The following is a 16,987-nucleotide window of genomic DNA, read 5'->3' on the forward strand; positions in this document are numbered from 1 at the left end:
GGGCTTAGAGCTTGCTGCGGTCGGGAGCTTGCATTCTCGAACAACTTGGAAGTCTTCTCGTCTGGCTCAGGAGATCACTTTGTTTATTCAATTAGGTATTTTGGAATGATGGACCATATAGCAATTCATTAGGTTGAATTCTAGGGTAAGAATACACCTGTCGTGCGCGGGCCAATCAGGTGGGAGCTTAGAACTATACTACCTATGGCCAGCCCAGTCAAGAAATCTCATAACTGAAGTTAGCTAGGTAAACTATCTAGTTAAGTGGATTAATGAAAATGAATGCGATTTGCTGATATGGAAATTGACTGCGCTATATAAAAATGATAGTCTATCTCTAAGAATGACGAGGCTTGGGTATATCCATTCATGATAGTGTACAAGATGAAGAATGATAATCATTGACTACCTCTTATCATCCGCTCACAAGGTTATCAGGTGTGGTTGCTGTGCCAGTTACAACATCCCCAGGTGTAGCATCACCGCTTGTAGTGCCACCGTTTTTGGCATCGCCATTCGTAGCATCGCCATTCGTAGCATCGCCATTCGTAGCAGAGCTAACACCTTCCACAGCCACGGCTTCGGTCCCTGTCGCCTCTTTATCTTTCTTCTCTGCACTGTCTTTCGGAACAGTGTTCTTCCCCTTTGCAGTGAGAGCGCCATTCACCAAAGCTTCTTCAGGCAGAGGACGAACATGCGGTTGGCAAACCCAGAAAGGTCGGCCGTACTCGGCAATTGTAGCCTTCGACCCAGTCAAGGTTACATCGGGCTGTTTCTCGAACTTTTCGGGCGAGACCTCATACTCTTGAAGTCCTGTCTTGACAGCCTTTTCCACGAGAGAGAGGACATTCTCAAAGGCAGCCATATCCCCGGGCCTTGCCCGAGCGAGCGCATCACGAACATTTGTGTGGCTAGAAATCATCGGTCGCAGCACCTGGAATAGATGGCCCTGCATGACACCCAGGCTGGGAGAATTGGTCCGCTTGAGCTTCTCGCGCTTTTGTTTCTTTCTGGGTGGGCCGTCCGCTTCCTCATCTTGTTCTTCCTCCTTGGCCTTCTCTGCCTCGTCGATGGGGTCGGAGGGGAGGTAAAGTGGCTTTCGCTCTGGAATAGGCTGCTCGAGGACGTATTCGTAAATAATGTCGAGATATCTTCGGAGGATTGCATCAATTCGGTAACCACCCTTGCCGTCTCGTCCACGCCAGTATTCCCGCCCTTCACTGCCAGGTGGTGGAGCTTTGCTGAATATCGTGGGATCGGAAAGGTTTCCCTCTGCGCTCATCACACCGTCCGCACCAGTGGCTTCCAGACAGCGCTCAATATCTTCATGGTTCAAAATATTGCCATTGGCGAAAATGACAGTCTCCGGAGGCAAGTTATCGCGCAGATACCGGATGTAGCTCCAGTCTGCCACTCCTGTCTCGTGTCCCTTCTGCTCTCGCCGGCGGCCATGCACGGTGATAATGTTTGCGCCAGCAGACAGGATCATCTTGGCATACTCCAAAGTCTTCTCTTTGGTTTCTTGGATGCGGAACTTTGCGGTGATCGGGATTGAAAGTTCCGTATGTAGTCGATTAATAAGTTTATAAATGAGGTCCCAGTCTTCCTGGAGGAAAGCACCATAATGGCCCTTTCTTGCGATTCCTTGTGGACAACCCAGATTCAGGTCAACGGCATCGCAGTACGGAGCCACATGTCGCGCAGCTTCCAGGAATTCCGTCGGATCGTTTGCGCAGAACTGGACAAAGAGGGGACGGTCGAATTTGGGGTTTCCGTCAAGGAACAACTCGTCCTTTCGCTTCATGTCGCCGTTCGCCTCGCGAGTGGGCTGAAAGTGCTGTGTGCGCATTTTCGGTTGTTCGCCAAACAGACGTGCATGGTACATGGGCGAGTATGCGAGGAGAGGTTTCGGCTCGTCCGCGGGCATGAATGATCGAGTGAGCATGCGCCATGCCTAGTAAGGATAGACAGTGTTAGCCTCGAGCAGAAGAAGTCTAAAAATGGAAAAGTCTCACAAATTCAGACCGATCAACCATGGGAGCCACGATGTACTTTGGGCTCCCAATGCTCTCGTAGAACTGCCGTCCTTGGAGCTTCTTGTTGGGGGTAGCCACGGAGACCTCCGCGGCTCCGTTCTGCGGGGCGCTGTCTGACGCCATTCTGAGGAAAATTTTGGGCTTAAAATGGAGAGAGTGCCCCAGCCACCGGGTGAATAGCTTCACGGAACCTATTTTGACTGCTTGAAGATCTGTAATGGCAACAGACAAGTACCGCGGAGTCTGGACATTTTTTGCGCCGGTCTTATCGCGGAGCGGAATAACTATGTTACGCTTTATCTTATCGGCATGTCCATGTCCCGCATTCTTTGTCTCAAAAGAAGTACATAGTTGGGACTGATACAATTTGGACCTCTAATCGTGGGATATGTGCAAATTAGACATCAAAACTTACTTATTGGGATAGCATGATTTACTCTCAAATAACAGTATAATGGCAGTTGACTCAATCAGGTCATTTAGCCTCAAACATTGATGTCATAAGCCTTGAAAGGGGTTGGCCACATGTTAAATGGAACATACTGTAGTCCCTGAATTGCCTCATTCTGATCTCCAATAATCATGTGGCATGCGTAGGCTTGACAGGAATCCCATAATCCTCATGGTCAATGGCCCGTGAGTGGTATTCCAAAGATTTCAACTTGGGAAATTAAGAACTGATGCCTGAATATCCAGGCCAGATAACAAACACGTCGAACCGCCCATGATCGCGTCCTATCAAGGCCACTTTCTTGTCTGAAATGGAACACGCCACACCGGTACTGCTTAGTGGGCTGAATATCTGACCTAATCTGCAAAAAATATTACGGGGGTGGAACAACACCGCAATACCAAACTATACAGCTGTCCAAATACATCAGCCTCATTGAGGGCCGCGTTGGCCATGGATGCGTCTACGGGGATTGGAGGTAAATCTACTTGGAGCGAGTGAAATGGTCAAATGCTAGTGAAATGGTCAAATGCTAATATCATCATAGCCGCGCTGACATTAACCCTCTCCGACGATGGATTTTGTGCTGCCCACGTGGATGGAAAGGACCTGGTTGTCTACACCAACCCTGCCTCAGAAAATAAGGAGGCTCAGATCGCCAGGATCAAAGAAAGTGGCGTCAAATATCTGAAATTCTGTCCTATTCCGGCATCATCCAGAGGACCCAATGAGAATACACAACGAAGGCTTCTCAGTGCCAATGACTCTCGAATCACAGTCTGGCAGCTGGAGCCATTGCAAATCTTCGCCGAAATCGAGAATCTCGAGCCCGGGGCACTGAGCATCGACTTTGGGAGCGATGGCAACGAGATCCTCGTGTTTCATGCTTGGAACACAAAATTGACGATTCATTTCCTTCATACTAGCCGGAGCTCTGTGATCAAAACGCCAAAGGCTGCCCACCCACTGGGCTTTGGATATCGCCCACATACCAGACAGTTTGCCATTTTGCTGAAGCCTGACGCCTCCGATCTTTTGACAATACACGCGCCTCAGACCTACGAGCTAGTAGGCCGCGCTGTTCTACCTACTATCGATGCCCAAGGATTGAAATGGAGTCCCGACGAGAAATGGATTGCTGTCTGGGACGTGGCTAGTGGGGGCACGAAAGTCTTGATTTTCACTGCGGACGGACAGCTTTTCAGGACATATACGGGGCCGGCAGTCTCAGACGAGGCTTTTGACTTGGGGGTGAAGCAGATTGAGTGGAGTCCCGCAGCTGGTCCCAACGGACCTTCTGAGGTTCTCGCTGTGGGCAAAGTAAACGGTACTATTGATCTGCTACGAACTCGCACGGTACGCTATACCCGTTCATTACCAAGGCTTCTTCTTCTCTAACAGTAACAGTTCTCATCTTCAATTACCCTGTCACATGTTTTCCCAGCCGATCAAATTGCACCAACTATCTGGCGAGAGCGTTTTACCAGTGCTCTCGGTGACGGCGACTACGTCGAAACCATAAGCTCCTCTGCATCCAACATGAGCCCTGAGTCGTCAGGGCCACTACGAGGCGTCACAATGTTGACTTTCAGTTCTGACGGTAATCTTCTGGCAACCGTGGACTCCACGCGATCCAACGTTGTTTGGATATGGGCTCTAGATGGCACTCCCAGGTTGGCTTCTGCTTTGGTACATGAGCAACCCGTTCGACAGTTGACCTGGCACTCTTCAACACCACAGCTGCTCATCAATACCATCACCAATACACTTCCTTCTATACGATGGTGGTCACCAAATACTCACCCCGTGATAGCTCGCGTTCCCACCCAAAGGAGCGAAAGTGGCAAGTATGAAGTGAAATGGCTCGCGGAATCAGAACCCGACTCAGCGTTTTGGTTTGCGTCTACGGAGGAATATGTGGTAGGCTATTTGTCTGCTGAAGATGACTCAGTGAAATTTGAGGTGTTGAATTCGGTGACAAGTCAAGGGTATGGTGGACATGCTGGAAGTATGATGAGCAGATAGGGAAGGGAGTAATGATGGCCTTCCTCGTACGGCGTGACGGTTAACCCACAAGGTAGAGGAACATTGCACGTGTAGCTATTTTCCAAATGGTATCATCCAAAATGACCTTTTCCATCCAATAATATCATCACATCATACATATGTTCAACAGTACTGTAGATCTGTCATAGGTACATGACCACGTGACCCCACCATGCCATCACCGCGATCAAATCATGTGATCCGCACTAACCGAGACCACAACGAGACAACTGGGGCTTAGGGTTAGTCTGCTTAGTCACGCCCCACGGCCATTTTCGTATCTCCTCAACCGACCGCCACCTCCTCTTCTCTTCGAACCATCCACACCAACAGACAAAATGGTGAGCGCAAATCCCACGATCGTCCATCCGGCGCGACAGAAGAACTAATATGTATTCGTGACAGGCGCCCTCTGCAACCGGTGGCAAGAAGCAAAAGAAGAAGTGGTCCAAGGGCAAGGGTACGATATCATCGCCATCTCCAACTACATCACCAGATCCTGCATCACCAGCACCATCCATCCGACCGTGAAAACGATTTCCAACTTTCGCCGGGAACGCCCTCCGCAAGAAACTGAACCGAACGGAAATGGAATCGTTGGATCGATCACGACCTCTCCCCGAAAAATGATGCGCATCGAGATACGCCAAGAATCAAGAAATGATAACTAACTTATTTTCCCGTCTCTAGTCAAGGACAAGGCTCAGCACGCCGTTGTCTTCGAGAAGACCACCCTTGAGAAGCTCAACAAGGATGTTCAGACCTACCGCCTGATCACCGTTGCTACCCTCGTCGATCGCCTGAAGATCAACGGCTCCCTTGCCCGCAAGGCCCTTGCCGACCTCGAGGAGCAGGGTCAGATCAAGAAGGTTGTCAGCCACTCCAAGCTGAACATCTACAGTGCGTTTTCTATTAAAATCCATCGACATGAGGAAACCATAAACTAACTTCTCTTTCTTCTTTTCAGCCCGCGCCGTCGCCGCCGAGTAAACGTCTCCGTTCCTCTCGTCTTTTCTCGCGGTTCTCTTTATTTCCTTTTGCTACGGATGATATCATGTCAGATGGAAAATCGGCTGGGTGTGTTACCCTTCTCGGAAGTGTGGACCATTCGCACCTCCTGGACTCGTCTCAGGTAGAACGAATGCAAATAAAAAAGTTACAAAACTTCCAAATTTGTGTCTTCTCGTAGAACTACGCCTGTCGGTACACAGTACAGGCTGTCCGAACGCTATGCATGATGCTATAAATTATCAACTCCCCCATCACAATCACAGGGGTACTATCTTATGTTCCCCCGCATAACCACCACCACCCTTACGACTTCTCCTTCATCTCGCTCCTCTTTGGCCTCTGCTTCCTTGCACTCTCACACAACTCCCTCTTCCCCTTCTCAGCATCAACAACCCCATCATTCACCACCCTCCCAACCTGGAAATACTTCTTATGATCCCTAAAGAACGCCTCCCACCGATCCACCGTCTTCTCAACCGCAGTCCGAGCAAGACGAACCTCCCGCTCACGACGAATCTTCCTTTCCGCACTCGTAAGACCCTCATCCTCGACATCCTCAACAGGAACGAACATTTCCTCCACCCCGATCAAATCCCCATTCAAATCCTCCTTGAAACAACCCGTCACGAAGGCGCGGGTTGCATCGCGGCCTGTGAAGAAATTGTAGCTCCCGCCGGGTCCGTAGATAGCTGGGTTCGCGGAGACATCGAAGATAGACCCGTTGACGACGAGGTAGATCGGGAGGGATGGGTCGGAGCCGTTATAGAGGGAGAGTTCGGCGGGGGTGAGGTTAACTGGGCCGGTCTGGGAGAGATCGTAGCGTTAGTAGTTGCCTTGTGTATGAGGTGATGTTCCTTTTGAGATCGGGGGATGTGCGCCCGCGATCAGTCTTGACAAGGAGAGAGAGAGATACCAGGTAGGTTTTCACGACGGGCCAGCGAGTGAACCAGGGCCGGTAGCCCCATAGTAGGGATTCGGAATTGGTGATGTAGTAGGAGAGACCGCATGATGCGAGGATCAAAGTAGCTATGATGCGGATGATGTCGAGGGTGCTGATGCCGTGGCTTTCTTCTGCGTCGGCACGGCGCTCTTGTCTGCGTTGCGGGGCGGACTCTGCATTTTGACTGGATCCTGCGGACGTGGCAGGCTGTCGCTGGCGAAGTTCCGACATTGTCGAGTCCTTGATGGGTGGTGAGTGGGGAGGTTTGGACGGTGGAAGTTCTCCCATTCGATCGAAGAGGTGGCAGAGCGGATGAGCAATGGATGGAATCTCGGGGAAGCCACGCTGAGCGAAAGATCTACAATACAGCCATGCAACCAACCACATATGATTTAGTTGATAAAAGCTATGTTCTTGAAAGTAAATGATTTTGAAATTTGGAATATCTTCTTCATTCATGTCTTTTCTTTAGAGTCGTCCAATGCGTCTCATTCCATGTCCACCTTCTCCTAGCTATTTCACATCGAGCCATGAACCAAGCAATGGTATTTACTCCGCGGCATGGTCTTCCTCGCGCTCCCAGCTTCGGGAGAACACATCATTCAATGCTTCCTGGAATGTCCGACAGTTCATGTCAATCAGGCCCTTTTTCTCCCGGGCCTCCGGGTTACGAATCACCGAGACGAGACAGAGATATCTAGAAAGAAAACTGTCAGCGTGAAACAAAGAAACATTGGAAGAAAGACCTTACTTGTTCATCTCCATGAGGTGAAGCATAGTCTCGTCGTGCAGGACCACATGACTCTCGGCCTCCTGCATTTGATCTCCCTTGTGCTTGCGAAGCGGGTGGTCCCAGGAGTACAGTTCGGAGATGTCCACAATCACATCGATGTAATCTGAGCACATCTCATAGGCGGCCATATCGACAGGCCGTGTATCGGAAGCAATGTAGATTTTGCTGAGAACGTCGAACAGGTAGGTCTTTTCGAAACCACAGTTGTTCCCCAGAGTGGTGATGAGGTTCTCGAGCGTCGAGAGGTTGGGGATCAGTTTTTGAATGACTTTACTGAAAGCTTCAAATACGGAGTAATCGTAGATAGATGTGAGGTAGAAGTGTACAGGGGCGTTCTCGTATCCGGCATCGTTCAGTTCATCGGTGATGCGCTGGACGATATCTTGGTATGAGTCGTGCCGGTACTCCTCTGACAGTCCATCCACCTTGTGGATGAATACCTCGACGTTGATGCCGGGGTAGTACTGCTGGACGGTCAAGATTGTGCGGTTCAGACGAGCTACCGAGTCCAGGTAATCATCCTGGGCATCGATGACCCATACTAGGGCACCCAGGCTTCCAAAGATGTCTTCGAGATCAAACGATGGTTCAAGGTATTCAAGCTGCCCAGGGAAGTCCCATACTTGAAAATCCATGAAGGAGCTGAAAAATCGTTAGTCATGCGTTTGTTGACTGAGTGTGATCGACTACTTACTGAATGGAGTCTTTTTGAATGCGGGTAGTAGATTCGAGGAATAGAGTTTCATTGGGTGGCATTTTGTGGAAGACCACGCTGGCGATGGATGACTTGCCACTCCTGGAATCACGTCAATATCTTGCGTATCCCAAGTGGGTCCAAGTCAGGCCAGCTTCGGAATCGAACTTACCGGCGAAGTCCCATCAGGAGGAGACGCGGTTTCGCATCTCGAGGTTTGACACTGGGCTCCAGAATCGCTCTGGATTGGGCCGAGACGGCAGTATTGGTGGTTCCCTGTAAGATATCCTCGAGACTTAGCTGGGCAACGCTCTTGCTTGATTCAATACGATGCACGAGACAAGGGTTTGAGAGCCGGCCTTTCTTGGTGAGATCCATGGACCGGGTTCTGTGAACATGCGGGAAGGCCATGTTGGACAGACAGGGAGGTGCATGGTCCGAAGGGAGAGTGAAGACTGGGGATACGAGCAGGGAGGAAACAAAAACATGAGAAGGAGACGAGCACAGCAGCAGCATGGTGAGATGGGGAGACGGCGACAGCAGTGACCACCATGACCATCAACGTCGACGACTAAGCGACCCCAAAGGGAATTGAATCCCCACCACCAACGCGAACACATCATACTCCCCGAAGACCTTTCTCTCACCATCACATCTTGATAATGATAAGCTTGCATGTCTCCAGCTAGGCAATCCACAAATAAGAAAGCATGACATGCATGAGAGCAATCTCCATTCTTCTTTTCTCACCGATAGTAAAATGGTACTCGGAGCCAGGCGTTCCTTGTCTCACCAAGGGTAAAAACCAGACGCAGCAGTAATCAACCGAGAGCCATCAGAGACAACTCAGCCACACAAGGGCAAAAGAAAAGATTCAAACAGGAAGAGGGATTTATAGACATGGCATAAATCAACAGAAAAGAATATATTTCTTACCTCCATGGGCAGATAGTTGGTCAATGACCAGGCCTTCGAAGGTTCTGGGAGTATGTCAGCCAATGTAAGTCAGATTGAGCCAGGTAAAACATACAAGAGTGACAGAGAGCCACAGTCACCGAGAAGAGACAGTAAAGAAAGTAGCCAGTGTCAAACAGTGGAATGCGCTCATCCGAGGATAGCTAGACCGGAGCCAGGATATGGTGGTACGGGGTAACGGATGGCGGCAGTTAGACCTGAGGCATCCTCCCTGCGCGGGGCATGTAAGATCAGTGAAGAAGATAGGAGCTGAGCGGATATCGCAGTTGCACAGGTTTGAGAAGACGAAATTGGTCCAGTATCTCAGTTGACAAGGGAGTTGAGGATGTTGCACTGCAGAGGGGAAGTCAGGAAAGGCGGAGAGCTGCTCAAGTGCTGGGGGATCCGCGTTATCGGCTTATCGTTATCGATTATGATAAGCACGAGATTAAAGTCCGATAAGACGATAAAACGATCATCAGAATCGACATCCACTACTCCGTACAATGATGAAGAACATGGAAATACCCATTATTGAAACAAGAACAACTTTTGATTCATTCTATCAACTCGACAAAAATTCTCAACCCTAGTGATGGCTATGCTTATGGCCCGTCTTAGAGCCATGCTGATGACCTAAATACTCGCTGATGCGGTGCTTCCCCAGCTCCTCCTCATCTTCAATCTCAAAAGCAGGCCATTCCTCCCAACCATCTTCCCAAATACTGGCCAGCTTTTTAGTTTTGGCCTCTCGGCTAAGCTTTTTGTTCTTCATGACCTTCTCCCACTGCTTCATATCGTGGTCACTCAGCAGACACTCGTCCAGAATGGCCGAAATCGCAGCTTGATCAATGCCCTCTCCAATGAACACAAGCTCTTGGCGCCGATCTCCCCAGGGGCCCTGGAAGTCGTTTTGAATTGACTTGATGACATCTTCATCTTCGGGCCAGGCCTCATCAGGTACCTCGGCAAACCAAGGGCCTCCGCAGCCAACGGTCAACATACCGCCTGCTTGGTTCCACTCGCCAAATTGGAATGGCCGAGTTGGTAGCCAGAAGAAGCCCTTCGAGCGCAAGACAGGCCCAAAGGCAGGGTGTTGACGCTTGTTTTTTAAGATGTCCTCGGGATCTGGTTGGCCGAAGTCCTCCACGGAGTCGGAGTCGGTGTCCATCTCATCCTCTTGCTCATCATCATCGTTCTCGTCTTCCTCGTCCTCCTCTTCGTTATTCTGAAGAATAATGAACTTATCGTGGAGGAGAGAAAAGAGACGACGTGGATGGAAAGGCCGCCGAGCGGAGTATACAAAGTTGTTTATTCCGTACCTGTGATGCCGTTAGCTTTTGATAAATCTGCCGGAGAGTGGAAAAAACCCATACTCCAGGGTCTCTGGCTTAGGAGCCATGCGTTCCCCATTGCCAGTCTGACGGATTGTCATCTCATGCAAGCTACGAAGCCACCCTGCACCAGAGGCGGCCCGCACAAAGTCGAATCTGTTTGTCGCAACAATCTCACGCACATCGACCTGTGAGTAGGTGGACATGAGAACCTTGGCGTCCGGGTTGAGTAGCTTGATCAATTGTGAGATCTTGTCACGGGTTGCCTGATCGACGGTTTCAATCTTGTTGATGATGAGTACATCGGCAAACTCGATCTGGTCCACCATGAGGTCGGAGATTGTACGTTCATCCTCGAGAACAATCTCATCTCGTCCATAGCGATCAGATAGAAACTCTGTGGTGTCAAAGTTTGAGAGGAGGTTAAAGGCATCGATGACTGTTACTGTGGTATCGAGACGAGCCATTGTGTGTAGACCACCCATCTCAACGCTGTGGACAGTTAGAATGAAGACCAGGAACGCGAAGTCAAAGCACTCTCACATTTCTTTCAGGACCTTCTTTGTGTCCTCATCTGTGTCTGCGATCTGGTCCTCAGCCTCCAGCATGGCAGCACTGAACTCTGCGGTAAATGTCTCGGCGACCTGCATTGGCTCACTAATGCCCGTGCTTTCAATGATAACATATTGGATCTCATTTTGTTTTGTGAGACGTGCTAATTCGGAGAGAAGGTCTCCACGGAGGGTACAGCAGATACAGCCATTCTGTAGCTGAATGAGTTTCTCTGTAGTTTGAGAGACCTTGTGGTTTTTGATGAGGGCAGCATCGATGTTGAGCCTAGTATTGGAAGCGGGATTAGTATGGTTTCATCACGCCTTTAGCCTTGAATTACTTACTGACTCATGTCATTCACAATGACAGCGATGCGTAAGCCATGATCGGGTGACTTGAGGATGTGTTTCAATAGAGTGGTCTTTCCACTTCCCTAAACGGAAGTCAGCTTTGCGTTGTCGATTTCCTCGGCGACTATCGAGTGTCTTACTAGAAAACCCGAGAGCAAGGTCACCGGTAGCTGCTTCGTTGTAGGCTTGTCCTCTGCAGGCGTTGGGACATGATACGCCACGGACTCCCGGCCAGAATCGATAACCATTGTGGCTTTCAGAATATGATTGAACTTGCAAAAGAAAAGAAGGAACCCCCGAGAAATGTCAAGTTAGATTCCTAACTACGAAGCACCTTGCGGGCAACACCATTTATCTATCCCAGTCCATCGTCTCCAAGTTCCTCACTATCGCGCGTCAGTGGTAGCGGTTCTTGAGCTACATGTATACTCATACAGGCATTTGCTGACTACTATGTAAGTAGTGGAGCCTTGATCAAGCCAGTAATTCTCGAGCGGACCTTTTAGCTGATAAATGGTGTGTTCTGAGTGGATGGTGGTGCTGGTCCCCAAGGTACCTGGGTAGCGCTGTTGACCTTCACGGTCCTCATTTGACAGGGATGCATCGGTAATTCTGATTCAGAAGAGATATTATTGGCTAAGATGGTGGATGCTGTGCTTTCAGGTCACCCAAGGAGTATTGAGCTTTGAAAAGTCGTGTGTCGTAGTACGTCGTAGTATGTTCTGTGGGTCCACCGTAAGTTGGACTTGAACGACTTATGAAGCGTGTGACACAAACTTGATGAAATAAAATGACTGAATCTGACTATAGAGTCTCAATGCAATAATTACAATGCCGGAAGCTCGAGATAAAGAACGGGCTAATCCCATTATACCCACGAGGCTAAGGCCATCCTGATCGACCCGCGAAAAACAATGGACATGTACGCTCCGCTACCCCTGTTTGCCACCATGGATGATACAATGAAGCAATTTGCATAAATGAGCAATTGATTTCTATACATATCTCATACAGCCATTGCTTTGCTCTAGTAAGGTACATTGAACACCCATTAAACCATTAACAACACAAGATCATCTAGGACACTACTTACGATATCCGCTTTAAAAAAATCATCCCTAATACTACACGAGAAAATCCTCAAACATGGAGAAATGGTCTGGAAATAAACCAAAATAGGCCCTGGACTTTCAAAGCTTACGTTGGAGGAGGAATTAGCAGCTTGCGGCGAGGTGTCCGCGTTCTCCGGCCACAATCAACAACGAGCACCGACTTCTAAGCTAGCTCGAGCTATCCGAGTTAGAGTGGGCATCATGCATAAAACGGAATTCAGACGAAAGGCACCACTTAAGTCAAGGAAAAAAGTTCCCGGATAAGATTTCATGACTGTAGTTGATTTGAGGAGCAAATTAGAATTTTTCAAAGTCTTCAAGATCAATTCTCAGGCTGATTGAATCGGGCAGACAGTGTTGGTACCTGTCATAATAAAGATGATTGGAGAGCAAGTTCATAGAGAGTATTCTGATTGAATTAGTAGAGAATGGGCTGGAGAAGTTCATGACTATGGGGAAAGGGCGAAAATGGATGATGATTACAGTTCAATCTACCAATGAACTAGTTCATATGCATCAGAAGCTGCCCGAATCCCATCAAATCACGACTCACTCCTATGCCTGCGCATTCGTAGTCAAGCTAAGGCACCGGCAGGCTTGGCAGGGGTTGATCTAGATAGCCAATCGGGAGAATTATATGTACAGCCTTGCAACTTGAGTAAACAAATACGAATAATTAGATATTCACATTGTTAGTATCCACCATTGACCCTCCTCATCCAATCAGAAGAATATCTGAATGATAATTGACAATTCTCGCGGTCGGCCCCCAGGTCGGCATTCGGTTTCACCCACGGACCGATGAGCCCCAAATCCACCGATGCATGAAAGAAGTATAACCAAGTATAAAAGAGCTACTTCAGTACATGCTTTGTAGTTATCCTGCTCAATATATACTCTCCAGAACGATTTCGAATACGAAAAAAAAACTCCCAACGGAGCTACCGAGCCTAAATTCAGCCAATTGCACTGTTGATCAACAATCAACCTCCCGATCACCGATCGATCTCTTCCCCACAACGTCACATTCACATCCATCCTTAACATCCCTCAATCCATACCATCAACCACTGCACTCCATCCAACAACAATGGACATCTCAAATTGGACCACAACCTTAAGCACAATCGGCCTCGCAACCCTCTCCTACCTAAGCTACAAACTCACCCGCCAAGCAAGCATCTACCTCCTCCCCAGCAAACTACAACGGTACAACACCTCCAACAAAAACTGGGCCCTCGTGACAGGCGCCACAGATGGAATAGGTTTCGGTTTCTGTCAAGAGCTGTGCTCCCGTGGTTTCAACGTTATTCTGCACGGGCGTAATCGCGAGAAACTCGTCCAGCGCGCGACAGAACTTAACACTGCGTTTCCGGAGCGAAAGACCGGGATTGTGGTTCTTGATGCTGTGGGTATGAATGATGGTGTTGATGATATAGCGGAGCAAGTGCGCGATATCATCGGTAACGAAGGCCAGGGGCAGGGCAGATTAAGTGTGCTGGTTAATAATGTCGGCGGCGAGAAGAGACCGTCTGTCACACTGGGGACATTAAAGTATGCGGACGTGGACGCGACGATTGACAAGAATGCGCGGTTTATGGCGCAGATTACGCGTGTTCTTCTCCCGCTTTTATCAGAGGGTCAAGGTCGGTCTGGACTTATCTTGAATGTTTCATCGCTCTCGCAATACGGATTGCCGTATATCTGTATTTATTCCGCGACGAAGGGATTTGTGGACTCTTTTACAAAGGCGCTGGAGGCGGAATGTTCTGCGGAAAGGTGTGGTGTGGAAGTGATGGGATTGCGGGTTGGGGAGGTGAAGTCTGCTGGGTATGATGTTGAGAGTACCCTATTTGTTCCTTTGGCGCGAACGTTGGCGAAAGCGGCATTGGATCGGGTGGGATGTGGCAAGGTTATTGTGTGGGCGTATTTTTGGCATTGGTTGCAGGGTCTCTCGTTCGAGGTTATGCCACGGTGGGTATTGATGCATGCCACGATCGGAAGGATGATGGCTATAAAGAAGAGAGGAGAGGAGAAGGCATTCAAGAGGCAGTGAGACAAGTCTTGAAAAAGGGCAATATTTGCATTTGTATTCTAGAAGCGGTCTTTCGCAGATTTACACAATCCCAACAAACCATTAATCTCCCATATATCTGTACGGGCAAGTAGAATAAACACGAGACTGAGAAACAGCAGAAAAGCACAGGTATACAGTCACAATAGTCTAGAAACCAGCAGTAGAGCGTGCCTCGTCGTTAGGGCCATGCAGACCAGCACCCAAGTTGGCGGCGCACTCGCTTTGCCAGTTCTTGGGCGTGAACTTGTCGACAATCTCCTTGAAGGCGTCCAATGTGCAGAAAGTCTCATCACCAGGGAGGTGGTTCTCAGCCTTGGCAGCACAGCCAGGGATGCGCACGGGGCGGTCGTTGTAGCGAATACGGACGTAGTGCTTGCGCAGGGTATCACGGGTCTCCTCGGGGAAAGATGACACCGGGGCACGGGCAGTCTCGGAAGGGGATGGTTGCGTAGATACCGACTTGCCACCACCCAGGAGCGACGAGAAGACACCAGTCTTCTTAGCGGCAACAGGTGGGTTGGAAACCTCTTCAAGCAAGTTACCAGCATCAGCTTTGTTGCTAGAAGCCTGAGAGAAAAGCTCAATGGCAATCGAGGAGGTGAAAGGCGGCCAGTTTTCATTCTGGAAACCACCAACACTGGACAAGATAGCGGCAAGGGTGGTATCGTGGCATCCGCTCATGGCAAACTTGATAGACTTGCCAGCTTCGGGAATACCAGATCCAGATGCAGAGCTTTCACTGCGCCATCCACCATCGACAGCGGTGCTGACCATACGGTCGACAACATCGCCCATCAAAGCACCAATACCGAGCTTGCGGTACTCGCTGCTCTCATTATAACCCGCAAACCATTCTTCGACTGCAATGCGATCCAAAATCGCGCGGCCCTTCTTGTCATAGAATTCCGAAGGGAGCTTAGTAGCCGGGCCATGTGCGTCAGTAGCATTGATAGTGTCCATGATACCCGACAGACGTGGGTGAGCATCCACAGCCACCTTTGGCGAGGTCTCGGGCATGTACTTTGACCAGAGTTTGTTCAGATAATCCATCTGCTCAGAGTCATTCCCTATACAATATTTCAGTCAGAAGTGACCACCATATTCAAATTGATCAACTTACATCGAGCCGCAGCACGATCGGCAAAGAGGCGAGCAAGCTGTCGGAACCGGCGACAGTTACCCTCATTAGGGAAAAGCGTCTCCTCAGTCACAGAGCGAGCGACGATCACAGGTGGGGGGAAATCTTGAGTGCGTGCACTGGTCGGATACAAGCCCCAAAAGGCCTGCTGCAGGGACTCGAGAGCGCGAGGAATAGGCGTGGCGCGAAGGTACATATCCTCTGTATCGGACTTGATGTTAGGCATGAAGCCGAGTTGGTCGACGTATAGGTGGCGCAGACGCGTGCCAAGCGCATAGGTTGTCTCGCGACCCTTGTCGGTGAGTTCACCGTGAGTACTATAGGGTAATTAGCTCGTCTAATCCTATCTGTCTCAAGACAAGTAGAAACTACTAACCACATAGCCTCAATTTCACCTCCAGCCCCGGTCGCAACAATCGCCTCATCGTTATCACCAAAAGCCTCCATCTTCCGCCGCCATTGGAAACCATTCCACGAGGAGAGATCCTGGTTGCCGGCAGCCATCTGAACCATGCGTCTTGCGACACCACAATAAGGCCAGTCTATACCCGGTGAATCAGTCAATTGTTGTATTATAAGATCGGCTGAATAGAACATCAGATAAAAGGGAGGACAAACATGGACTCAGGCCTGTCTTCACAGCGCATTAGCAACCACCCAGTCCATACAACTAACTCAGTCTATGACGAAAGGGAACAGAACATACATTTTGAAACCGCGACGAAACAGGCGTACGCTCGCCTACACCAAGAAATCAGCCTCTATCCAATCCCCAAAAGCCATCCAAAGACAACGTCTAAAACAAATTGGCTTAGGTCAAACGCATACCATGACGCAAGAACTGCCGGGGGGTTAGAGCAACGTTAGTTAAGCTACCCCAACTCAATCCGCGCCCTCGGACTGGGAGTATAGATCGCTCAAACTCACCACTTGCACCAATTGCAGCTTCAGCTCCTTGGGATAGAGGCGCTGTAGCTCCTCGGGGGAGTACGCCTCGCGGGGGATAAGGGTCGTCATTGCCGTCCGTGGATACGTCAGGGAGGTGGAGAGATGATCGGAGTTCCTGGCGATGTTGGCGATGACACGCCTGGTGGGCCGGGGGCGGTGAGGGGGCGCTGGTTGGCGTGGGGGGTTCACCGTGGAGCTGCATCTAGAATCGGGGATTTACAGGATGGAGTGCATAGATAGATCCTTGATTGTACTATCTAACAGTAGATATGGAATACTTTTGTGACACTACTATTTCAGTATTTTCTAGCAATTTTTGTCAATGGCATAGGAGAAAATGCACTTTGCTTTTCGTCTGGCAAGCAGCTCTACTTAGCATGGATAACTTTGTGCCGAGGTCCCGAAGTCATAGACAACCCGCTAACAATTTGAAGAACAGATACATTGCTATTAGAGCAGAGTAGCATTTCAGATCAGATGCAAAGGATATCTGGTATTCTGTAGTGTTTGCACAACGAGGCATACATACTCTATATACAATAGTGCGGACA

The 16,987-nt window shown here is 49.4% G+C and overlaps 8 protein-coding genes across 8 annotated transcripts; 3 read left to right on the forward strand and 5 right to left on the reverse strand.

The window, feature by feature from the left end:
- Positions 1-415: 415 nt before the first annotated feature.
- Positions 416-2,159, reverse strand: N7473_009880 (tRNA-dihydrouridine synthase family protein; the record flags this gene model as incomplete). The annotated part of the gene is made up of 2 exons (XM_057155819.1): positions 416-1,954; positions 2,016-2,159. The coding sequence occupies 2 exons, from the start codon at positions 2,157-2,159 to the stop codon at positions 416-418; spliced, it is 1,683 nt and encodes a 560-aa protein (XP_057004474.1).
- Positions 2,160-2,940: 781 nt separating this feature from the next.
- Positions 2,941-4,512, forward strand: N7473_009881 (uncharacterized protein; the record flags this gene model as incomplete). Its single annotated transcript, XM_057155820.1, has 3 exons — positions 2,941-2,965; positions 3,035-3,843; positions 3,895-4,512. The coding sequence occupies 3 exons, from the start codon at positions 2,941-2,943 to the stop codon at positions 4,510-4,512; spliced, it is 1,452 nt and encodes a 483-aa protein (XP_057004475.1).
- Positions 4,513-4,871: 359 nt separating this feature from the next.
- Positions 4,872-5,523, forward strand: N7473_009882 (40S ribosomal protein eS25; the record flags this gene model as incomplete). The annotated part of the gene is made up of 4 exons (XM_057155821.1): positions 4,872-4,874; positions 4,939-4,993; positions 5,224-5,433; positions 5,501-5,523. 4 exons carry the CDS (start codon positions 4,872-4,874, stop codon positions 5,521-5,523), a joined length of 291 nt encoding a protein of 96 aa, XP_057004476.1.
- Positions 5,524-5,847: 324 nt separating this feature from the next.
- On the reverse strand, positions 5,848-6,715 carry N7473_009883 (putative heme/steroid binding domain protein; the record flags this gene model as incomplete). Its single annotated transcript, XM_057155822.1, has 2 exons — positions 5,848-6,348; positions 6,458-6,715. The coding sequence occupies 2 exons, from the start codon at positions 6,713-6,715 to the stop codon at positions 5,848-5,850; spliced, it is 759 nt and encodes a 252-aa protein (XP_057004477.1).
- A 318-nt stretch (positions 6,716-7,033) lies between these two features.
- On the reverse strand, positions 7,034-8,487 carry N7473_009884 (GTR/RAG family Ras-related GTP-binding protein; the record flags this gene model as incomplete). Its single annotated transcript, XM_057155823.1, has 4 exons — positions 7,034-7,181; positions 7,236-7,919; positions 7,972-8,073; positions 8,144-8,487. 4 exons carry the CDS (start codon positions 8,485-8,487, stop codon positions 7,034-7,036), a joined length of 1,278 nt encoding a protein of 425 aa, XP_057004478.1.
- A 1,027-nt stretch (positions 8,488-9,514) lies between these two features.
- Positions 9,515-11,409, reverse strand: N7473_009885 (uncharacterized protein; the record flags this gene model as incomplete). The annotated part of the gene is made up of 5 exons (XM_057155824.1): positions 9,515-10,247; positions 10,302-10,751; positions 10,803-11,096; positions 11,156-11,244; positions 11,302-11,409. The coding sequence occupies 5 exons, from the start codon at positions 11,407-11,409 to the stop codon at positions 9,515-9,517; spliced, it is 1,674 nt and encodes a 557-aa protein (XP_057004479.1).
- A 1,954-nt stretch (positions 11,410-13,363) lies between these two features.
- On the forward strand, positions 13,364-14,329 carry N7473_009886 (putative short chain dehydrogenase/reductase; the record flags this gene model as incomplete). Its single annotated transcript, XM_057155825.1, has 1 exon — positions 13,364-14,329. The coding sequence occupies one exon, from the start codon at positions 13,364-13,366 to the stop codon at positions 14,327-14,329; it is 966 nt and encodes a 321-aa protein (XP_057004480.1).
- Positions 14,330-14,497: 168 nt separating this feature from the next.
- N7473_009887 (putative acid phosphatase) lies at positions 14,498-16,505 on the reverse strand (the record flags this gene model as incomplete). Its single annotated transcript, XM_057155826.1, has 7 exons — positions 14,498-15,417; positions 15,471-15,805; positions 15,865-16,030; positions 16,107-16,122; positions 16,195-16,229; positions 16,317-16,329; positions 16,416-16,505. The coding sequence occupies 7 exons, from the start codon at positions 16,503-16,505 to the stop codon at positions 14,498-14,500; spliced, it is 1,575 nt and encodes a 524-aa protein (XP_057004481.1).
- Positions 16,506-16,987: the final 482 nt, after the last annotated feature.

The sequence above is a fragment of the Penicillium subrubescens genome (genome assembly GCF_028828155.1).
Source record: "Penicillium subrubescens strain IBT 31985 chromosome Unknown utg000007l_segment0_segment0, whole genome shotgun sequence".
Taxonomy (NCBI): Eukaryota; Fungi; Ascomycota; class Eurotiomycetes; order Eurotiales; family Aspergillaceae; genus Penicillium; species Penicillium subrubescens.